We start from the raw sequence: 9932 nt of genomic DNA on the forward strand, positions 1-9932 counted from the left end.
TTCTAGGTATATTCTGATGAACATGATCACTCCTGGCTACAGCAACACATAAAATACTGTATCAGGAACAAATGGAGACCCTGCTCCCATCCCATATACAGTTCTAAACAGGACATGCTAACCACAGCCCTTGATGCTGCCCAGTATTATCAGTCCCTGCTGTATACCTTCATACCCTACATATCTATATACAATGGAAGGTAAAAGGTCCTGCACTATCACATCCCACCTTGACCCTCCCCCCAAATTGTAGGAATCCATATCTTGTTGGACACTGCCCTTCAGCCCTAATTACATTTAAATATCAGGTTTAACTGGACCATTTTCCATCCCATAGTAACAGGCTTTATTGGAACACACACACACACATACACACACACACACACACACACACACACACACCCCACCACCAACAACAACAACCATCACCACTGTCGTTCATAGACTCCTGGATTTCAAACCATGCTGGATTTCAAATCATGCTTTTTTCTCACAGAGGAAAAAAAAAGAAGAGAAGAGAGACGATCAGAGGGGAGGGGAGGGGAAGGGAGGGGAGGGGAGGGGAAGGGAGGGGAGGAAAAAGTCAGGCACACACACACAGACACATGCACACTGGATGAAGCAGAAAAGGGCTACACTGCTGGGAGCCTGCCCAGCCTGCAATGGACTGAAGGGGGACACAGAATTGGATGTAGAGGTAACTTTAAAGATTGATGGTCTCTGGACATAGTTTTAAAAACTGATGGTCTCTGACCTTTCAAATCTATGTTGCATGCTGAATGCTACTGGTTTCTACAAAATCCTAATAACTTTCTTGCTTACCAGGTTAAAAACCCGCTGGCTTGGATAATTAATACCTGTAGCCTAACAGTGGGGAATTAAGTAAAGCATTAATTGCTAGGCCTTTTTTCTCTCCTGCCCAGAAACCATGTGGGAGAGAGGTTTGGAGCAATAAACTTTTATTGAGCCAGGAGAAGAAACTTGCAGAAGGAAAAAACTTTTACACAAGCAAATATGCATAAACTCACATATGTTTATATGCAAATTTATGCATGCATAATCATATACCTTCATACAAGCACGGGGAAGTCCTTGTGTAAGTGACTTCGGGCTACTACTACTACTACTGAGCTACATCCCCAGCTGAATTGCCTTTTTCATATCATCTCCTATTTTCTGTGCTTAGACTCCCTGCCTTTTGCTCATTGATGTGCTGGAATCTTCCACTGTATTATTGCTGGCTACACTAAACGTGTGTTAGAGGCTGAGAATGACAGAAATTAGAACCAGGGTCATTGTGGTCTTGGAAGAGTCCCGATGGGATAAAAGCAGGTAGGGAGGCTGAATCCAAATAAGGTTTAGGAGCCTGTCTCCAGAACTGTGTTAGCAGGGGTCAGGCCCGGGTCAGGGTGGGGTCAAGTCCAGGTCACACCCAACTTCCCCACTGGCCCTAGCATCTGGGATGGGCACTAGAGCGGTGAGGATCCCATGTGGGCCCGGCCCCCTACTCTGGCCTCTGCTGTTACTGCTGCCCCTGAGCCCCAAGGCCAGTTCTTTCCTAAAGCCTAGCATCCCCAGCCCTTCAATGGTTCCTGGGATAGCATCAGGAAGACCGCAGCCACAGGAGGGCTGGGAACCGTTGGCCAGCAGGAACCAGGATCCTGCGAACAGTCCAGGTCTGTTTGAAAGGCAGTGGGCGGGCAATGAATACGGGTGGAGGCCATAAAGTCCGGGTAAGGCACCGGAAGTGGTTTTCCTTTTGTCTTCCCCTCAGAACCAGGTGGCCCTAAAGAAAATATTAATCAAGGGGCTTTAGGTTCCCACTCATGGACTGACTCTACACCCTAGAGCCTGGTGTGGTGCCACGGGACCAAAAAAGTGTCCAAGGCTGTCCCAGTGGTGCTGGTAGAGAACATGAGATTCCTAAGAGTAGGGACAAAGAACAAAGCTCCCTAAAGCTTAGAGTGCCCATTCCTGGGAATAGGTAAAAACAAACTGCCAAGATCCAGGGCATTAAACCATGGCATTGAGCAACTAACATCAGTAACCCATGAGACTTCTAGTTCTTTGATCTGAAAAGTAAGTATAGAGCTAGCTCTGTTGTTGAGGGAGTGAAATCCCAGGGGCTCCCATCTGTTCCACTTAAAGATGGGCTGTTGGGACCACCCTTTTATTTACCCCATCCCATCTTCCCAGACTCCCGGGCTCTTGCTTCCATAGAGCCATTAGCTGAACTTTTCATGTCCAAAGTGATAGCCAGTAAAAGCAGAGACCAGAGTCATCCGAAGTCACTTACACAAGTCACGTGTCTTTTGCTATGGCTTTCCAATCTGTGAAGTGGAGGAGGAGCCTCCGTGAGGTATTATTCTGCCCCTCAGGGACTGTGTCTCTAATAGATTGCATGGGGTGTGTCTCCACAGTGTGTGGGAAGCCAAAGATGGTTGGGAAAGTGTTCGGTGGCCAGGACACATTGGCTGGCCAGTGGCCATGGCAGGCCAGCCTGCTGTACCGGGGCGTGCATCTCTGTGGAGCTGTCCTCATCGACTCCCACTGGCTGGTTTCCACAGCCCACTGTTTTCGAAAGTGAGTTTACTTTATCAGGAGCCCCCGGAGAGGGATTGGGTGTTAAGAAAGATGTAGAATGTGAGGAGAAAGGTTAGAAATAATATGCCATTCTCCTCTGGGCTTTCTCTGGGGTAGTTTACTTCTATTAAAGACACATTGGTCCTTCATTGACCCACAACCCTGTCATCAGAATTTCCTTCATCTTCCCAGGTCTTCATATCTTTCATTCTCAGTTCCTGTAGAAATCCTTATACTCTCTTTCATGTCTGTTAACACAGATGTTTTCCAAGAGGACTGGCCATGCTTTGATCTCTACTGGTAGACCTCAGCTTATTTTCCCTTACTCTCCTGTGAGCCAGGTTCTAGGCAAAGACCACATATGACTAGCAGCTGGATGATTTCTTACCAATTTTGTAAAATTGAGTCCTGAGAAAAACTGTGGTCATGCTTATGCCGTTGTCAGGCTGTATGGATGGGAAATGCAGGCCCCTAGATCTGAAAAAAATGATATGGGCAGTCAAGAGTCTACCTCCTCTGGCTCTCTGGAACCTGATTGAGGGTCTAGCTTCTGGAGGGACCCAGAGGGAATGGGTACTATACAATCTAGTTCAGGGAACTGAAACTTTGCTTATTGATTTTGAGATTCTAGTTTAATTCTGTTGGCACCTATTCTGCACTGAATTCACCTGAGACCCTTTAGGGAACAGAATGTAGTAGATTCCAGGTCAAGATTTCTTTTTCTTTAGAAGGAACAAGCTTCAATTAGTATGATGCAGGTGAGACTTGCCAAAGTGTGTGAGAAGGGCAATCCTAAAGAAGATAAAGAAGATAGGTCTATAAAGATGCTGCAATCTGGGAGGAGGGCAAAGGAGTTGCAGAGGCTATGAAAAGGAGAGGCTGAGTGGGTGAAGAGTCTCCTGGTGTGGGAGCTATGGGAACAAAGCTGCAAACATAGGCTGTCCTAGTCACAAACAAGGGAAGCTTCCCTTATATGTGTGTGCATTTACCAAATCCTATATGAATGCTTATTACCAAGTAGAGAAGCAATCCATTGCAAAAAGGTCAGGAAAAGATACAGATTTCCACCTCCATGATCAAATAACTTAGAAAATGAACAAAAAGAAGGATTCTTTTCGCTTACGGTTTCAGTCCAAAGTTAGCCGTTTCTTTTGTCTATAATAACAGTTCATTATAGCAAGAACATATGATGGATAGGGCCTGTTGACCTCTTGCTAGTTAGGAAAAGAAGAAGGACTTCAAGAACATTCTAATGACATAGCTTCTTTTATTAGGGCTCTCTTTCTAAATGTTCCACCCTTTCTGTGTAGTACCGCAGGCTAATGAGTATGCCTTTAGTTATTGACCTAGGAGACATTTAAAATTCAAATTGTAAAACTAGGATTCGCCATAGTTTTTCTTAAGTTAAAAAACAAAAAACAACAAAAAAAACCAAAACCAAAACAAACAAACAAAAAAAAGGTTAGTTTGATGTCCCTATCCTATCAAGGACCCTCCAGTGCTGGAATTCTTTGTTCCTTCAGTTCTAAGATGTAATGGGGGAATACTTTGTCATAAGGTTTGAGTGGAATATCCATCAGCCTGCAGAAAGAAGGCTCCTATCTTAGTTACTTTTCTATTGCCATGATGAAACACTATAACCAAGAAAACATAAAATAAAATGTTTGGGGGGGGGGCTCACAGTTTCAGAAGGCTAAAGTCCATGACCATTACAACAGGGAGCATGGCAGCTAAAACAGTAGCTAATCGCTTACATCTTCATCCACAGACACACAGAGGAGGGAGAGAGAGAGAGAGAGAGAGAGAGAGACAGAGACAGAGACAGAGACAGAGACAGAGACAGAGACAGAGACAGAGAGACAGAGAAAAGAGACCTGGGAATGACTTAGGCTTTTGAAACCTCACAGCTTACCACCACCTCCGAGATACACTTTCTCCATCAAGACCACATCTCTTAATCCTTCAAGAGTTCCACCAGATAGGGAACAAACATTCAAATATATGAGCCTATGGAGACCATTCTCATTTAAACTACCATATCACTTGACTGTCAGAAAGGGGGAGACCAAGCTGAATGGAATCAGGGCAGAGTAACCAGTGATACGTGAGAATTCAGGAAGACAGGGATATCCTCCTACTCAAAGATAATGGTGATGATGGAATTCTTTATCTTTCAGCAAATCCCAGGCCCCAGAGGACTTTGAGGTGCTGTTGGGAAATAATCAGTTGTACCAGGAAACAAAGCACACTCAGAAGATTTCTGTGAACCATATCATCAATCACCCAGACTTTGAGAAGTTTCATTCTTTTGGGAGTGACATTGCAATGGTGCAGCTGCGTCTGGCTGTAAACTTCACATCCTATGTTGCACCTGCCTGCCTCCCATCTAAAGACACACAGCTCTACAACCACACATCCTGTTGGATAACTGGTTGGGGAATGCTTTCTGAAGATAGTAAGGGAAAGAGAAGTTGGAGAGGGAGTGAGGGTAGGGAGAGGAGGAAGACCAGAGGTGCAGAAGGAGGAAGGAAAGAGTGACTCAGCGGGCAAGAGACCCAGGCTGGTTTTTGAAGTCACTGGATATATTGCCTTCTGTACCTCACCTCTATGGCCTATGACATGAAAAGGCCATTCTAGGGTCCTTCTAGCTCTGAAAGTGTGAGAGTCCAGAGCCACAAACCCTCCTGAAGCTCAGGTTCTGAAAGTGGGGAAACTGTTGACATTTGCCATCAAAAATCTGGGTTTCTTAAATATTAATGATTTTTTTATTCCAAGATTTTAATCAGTCACGGATGTGAGGAAACTTGATTAAATTCAAAGGTCATGTGTGGCAGCCAACCCATTCCATGTTAAGTCAGGTTTCCAGCACTAACAAAATACCCAAGGTAATCAGTTTTAAAAGAAAGGTTCATTTTAATTCATAGTTTCAGAGCTTCAAGTGCATGATCATTTGGCCCTGGTTTGGACAACCCCAGGTGATACAGCACACTGTGGTGAGGAAATGTGTGTTAGAACAATGATGTATACCATATGGTGATCAGGAAACAAAAAGAGGAAGAGAAGAGGCCAATGTACTCATACCTTCTTAATAGATACACATGCCCAATGACCTAACTTGCTTCCACTATGATCTACCTCTTACCAATAGGATATTCTATGACCGATAGTGTCACAGGCTGAGGGCAAAGCCTAAAATACATTGGCCTCAACACTCTATTCAAAGTCTAATACATGGCATTACTGAATATCTTGGTAAGTACTTGGGTAAAGTGGAAAGTCACATGTAGTGTGTGACCACTGAGAACGAATGATTGAGAACTATTGTAGCTCCAGAGTATTTAATCTCACTTAATCTCAGCTGGGTCTTATCCTGTTTTACAGTCTTGCCACGTGAATTACATAATGGAGAAATCTTTTTTGTTTTGTTTGCTTATTTGTTTCTGGTATTGGGGATTGGTCCCAGTATTTCATACATACTTAAAAAATGCTCTACCAGTGAGACACTAAAAATACTTGTTTTTGTTATTTTATAATAAAAGTGGAGCCTATGCAAAATCATACCCACAAGTATTTATTAAAGAATTATTACTTGGAAAATATACTTATGGAATAATGTAAATGAAAAATAATGTAGATTTTAATTGTTTGTAGGTTCATAATTTGGCATATTTCTTCTCAAAAGAAATACTTTGGGTGTTCAGGGAAAAACAAGTCTTTCTAAGGAACTTTGCTTAATTTTAGCATCCTTGTCCTTGTCCAGTAAATTAATATCTCTCTCCATCTCTCTCTTTCTATTTCCACTTCCTCCCCACTCCCCACTCCCCACATTCTTGAAGGCAGAGCCCACATTTTGTTTTACAATACCAGTCCAGTACCTGATGGGTACTCCACTGTGCTGCTGCCCTTCACTCTGGCATACTTAATTCTCATTTACTGTAGTCTCCAAAATGGTCCCCTACTTCTATTCTTGTGTGCTTCTATATGAGTTTCCATGTAGCTATCATCATCATGTTAAAACATAGTCATACCATTTCTCTTTTCAGGACCCTTCCCTACCTTCTCACTAGTGCTCTTCATTAAAAATAAAAATCTCTGTCATGGTATAAAGCCTTATGTGATGAGCGCACCCAGATCCATCTCTGCTTCCTCCATTACTTTCCTCATATACCCAAACCCAGCTTCCCTGGTACTACTTGAATATGTTGAATCCATTTTCATCCAGGACCCTTGCTTTACTTTTTTTTTTCTATGTAATGTTTTGTTCCCTCTAGTCTTGGCACAATCTATTACTTTTTTCACAGTCTCCTATCTGAATTTTACTTAATTTTGTGAGCTTAAGTAATCCATACAATCACCTTTCCCTGTATTATTTAACATTAATGAGCAAATTTATTTTCTCAGATTTTCCCTACTAAAAATTTTCCTTTGTATCATTTTACCTATCATAAAGATAAATGATGAATAGACTGGTGATATAGTCAGTGGATGGGTGAGTGAGATGCAGTCTGGTGAGTGGGAGAGAGAAAGGAAGGAAGGAAGAAAGGAAGGAAGGAAGGAAGGAAGGAAGGAAGGAAGGAAGGAAGGAAGATGGGTGCCTGGATGTTGTGGAGAGAAATGTTAGCAGGTAAGAAGAGGAAGGATGGATGGAGATACTAATGAAAGAATGGATGGATAAAAGGATACATGTGGTAAATGGATAAACTAAGGAAGGGAATGGAAGTGAGTAGGTGTGTGGGTTAATGGGTAGATGAAGACAGAATAGAGATGGATTATAGAGGATGGATAGTACTGTTCATGAAAGTAAAACTGTTAGTGAAAGGTTGCTGAACAACACTGGGCACATTGTGTGTTAGTGGGTTTTGCCTTTTTATACACTAGTTATGTGATTTGTTGCCATGAGAGAGGCAAAGATGGTAAGTGAGAGTTTCTGAGAAAAAGGAGAGAAGTTCATGAGGACTAGATAGAAGATGGAAACAATCTGATACTCAGCGTGAGCATCAGTCAGAGTAGCCTGGACTTTCCCAACTAAGCCACAGTGTCCATCACTGACCTCCTCCTTATTTTCACAGCAAAACTGTCACCACCATTCTCACTCCAGGAGGGTGAGGTGGGCATCATTGAGAACGAGCTCTGTGATGCCTTATATGGGCAAAGAGCAGATCAAAGCAGGAACTATGTACATGAGGAGATGCTGTGTGCAGGGGGCCTTTCCACAGGAAAGTCCATCTGCAGGGTGAGTAAGGCAGCAGTGTGCTCTCCCCACGTCTGTTTTATCTCAGTTCCTCCAAGGGTGGCTGTATTGACCTCTAGTCTCTGTGGCGACCCTTCCTGTTTCATTATCACTATTTGTTTTTCTTGGGTTCATGCCTCAATAGTCTCCTTGAGGGTAGTTGTTCCTTTAGAAAATCCTAACATCAATTTTTGTTGCATATTTTATACCTTTTATTGAGGCATAGCATATATAGAAATATGTAATTTGTAATTAAATGGTTTGGTAAAGTTTCTAGTACTGACTCAGCATGTTCCTGGTACCCATCTTCCTTCTTTGCTACTAAGTTTATTTTGTCTGTACATTGTCATATGTTATCTACTGTGAAATCTTAAGTTTCTTACTTTGTTGCTGGGTTGTCGGTTTCTCAGATCTTTATATGGTATAGATGAAAGTTCACTATTAGACATGAAGGGTTGTCTTGCAAATTATCCCAGAGAGGAAAAATGGCTAGTCTGAAGTAAAGTGGTACAACAAGGGCCTAGATGTTTGGACTCCAATTCCATCCCCATCTCTGCAGGCTTCAGCCTCCTGAGATGACAGTCTCCATTATAGACTTGTTTCCCCCATAGGGGTTTTTCTAAAGGTATTTAACAACTCCAGTAACTTCTGGCAGTGTTCTGAAGACTCCTGCCTATTGCCTGGTGATATGAACTGCCTTTACCTAGCTAGAGGATAGACATTCTTAAAAGACTCCCAGTTCATAGATTGAGAAAATATTTCAGGCCAAGGTAACCAAAAGCAGAAAAGTTAACTGGATATGTTGTCACAGATCAAGGTTTACATAGCTAGGATCTATATATAGGTGTTAGCAGAACCAGCTTGCTTTCAAGTCCCTAAATTTTACCTTCTAGAATCAGGCATGGCAAGCAAAGGGAATGTTGGGGAAGGTCCATATGTTTATATCCTGATATATGTCCTCATCTACCTGGTAAACTGACTTAGAAGATTCTTACTGTTCAACTCCAATGTCCCTCACCTAGATTTTGCCTAATGGGGTTGTGTAAGGTCCTGACAGGCAATTGATATTTCTGGCCCAAAGCATATCTCAGATTAACTACTCTCTCTCTTCAGGGTGATTCTGGGGGTCCCCTCATCTGCTACCACATCAGTGTATGGGTCCTGGTAGGACTGGCCAGCTGGGGCCTGGACTGTCGGCATCCCATTTACCCCAGCATCTTCACCAGGATCACCTACTTCACTGACTGGATCAGCCAAGTCAAGAGACTCACTCCACTTCCAGAACCAGGATCTATGTCTCTTCACACAGAACTTCAATCCAAACCTCTCAAGGCTGCTGGCTCCCCACAACCCTGCAGCATCCTTATGGCTGCACAAATCTGGTTCCTGCTGCTATTTATCCCTGAAGCTCCACAGTGGGCTTCAAGGTGAGCACCAGGCATTTAAGCATTCCTTACTTAGCCTTTTTTCCCTGAGATACAGCCTCCACTCCTTTGTTTACCATCTGCACCTTTTCCTCATCGTATCTGGCTATTCACTGTTACTACCCCCCAAAAGCATAGAAAAACCTACCAATAAAGCTTTATCTTTCTTCATCTCTGATTGTACTGCCTTTGTAGGGTTCCTATATCCCTCAGTGACCACACTTACCATGGAGTTAGCCATCATCCCTCAAAAGGGAGAAGATGGAGCACCTCAAGAAAACTCTCCTTGAGGAAAACACAGGAGAATGGGGTAATGCACTACAGGGATACTGTGGAGTAAGGGTGCATCCTGGAAAGACAGTGAAGTTTATCTGGCCTTGTAGACTGTCCCTGCCTTGGGGGATGTCAAATCCTTTAGTGATAGTAAAACTTTAAATCTGGCCTTCAAGTACAAGGGAACAAGGGCCTCTTCCTGTGGGTAGGGCAGCAGCACTTCTGGGATTTTAGCGAAGAGGAGCCAATGTACAGGGAACCTGGGGGACTATTTTAAATGATTTTGTGTGGCTAGGATCAGGGATAGACGTGACATGTGATGATGTGGAGAACTAGATCATTGGTCAAAACAAGACAGAAGTGGCTCTAGTGCCTGGATGAAGACTAAATATTAAGCCAACAGTGCTCAAATCTCTACTGGA

The 9932-nt window shown here is 43.1% G+C and overlaps 1 protein-coding gene across 1 annotated transcript; it reads left to right on the plus strand.

Moving 5' to 3' along the window:
* Nucleotides 1–1128: 1128 nt before the first annotated feature.
* Nucleotides 1129–9408, plus strand: LOC117714377 (putative serine protease 47). The gene is made up of 4 exons (XM_076938841.1): nucleotides 1129–2583; nucleotides 4761–5038; nucleotides 7653–7816; nucleotides 8927–9408. The coding sequence occupies exons 1-4, from the start codon at nucleotides 2318–2320 to the stop codon at nucleotides 9242–9244; spliced, it is 1026 nt and encodes a 341-aa protein (XP_076794956.1). The 5' UTR covers nucleotides 1129–2317; the 3' UTR covers nucleotides 9245–9408.
* The last annotated feature ends 524 nt before the right edge of the window (nucleotides 9409–9932 follow it).

This window comes from Arvicanthis niloticus, chromosome 8 (genome assembly GCF_011762505.2).
Source record: "Arvicanthis niloticus isolate mArvNil1 chromosome 8, mArvNil1.pat.X, whole genome shotgun sequence".
Lineage (NCBI taxonomy): Eukaryota > Metazoa > Chordata > Mammalia > Rodentia > Muridae > Arvicanthis > Arvicanthis niloticus.

What these genes read in the sequence shown, in the direction of transcription:
- LOC117714377 (XM_076938841.1), top strand. Translation starts at nt 2,318, where the DNA reads ATGGCTTTCCAATCTGTGAAGTGGAGGAGGAGCCTCCGTGAGGTATTA. An exon ending in ACAGCCCACTGTTTTCGAAA is followed by an intron (nt 2,584 to 4,760) that starts GTGAGTTTACTT and finishes TTTATCTTTCAG; the next exon opens with CAAATCCCAGGCCCCAGAGG. An exon ending in CAGGAAAGTCCATCTGCAGG is followed by an intron (nt 7,817 to 8,926) that starts GTGAGTAAGGCA and finishes CTCTCTCTTCAG; the next exon opens with GGTGATTCTGGGGGTCCCCT.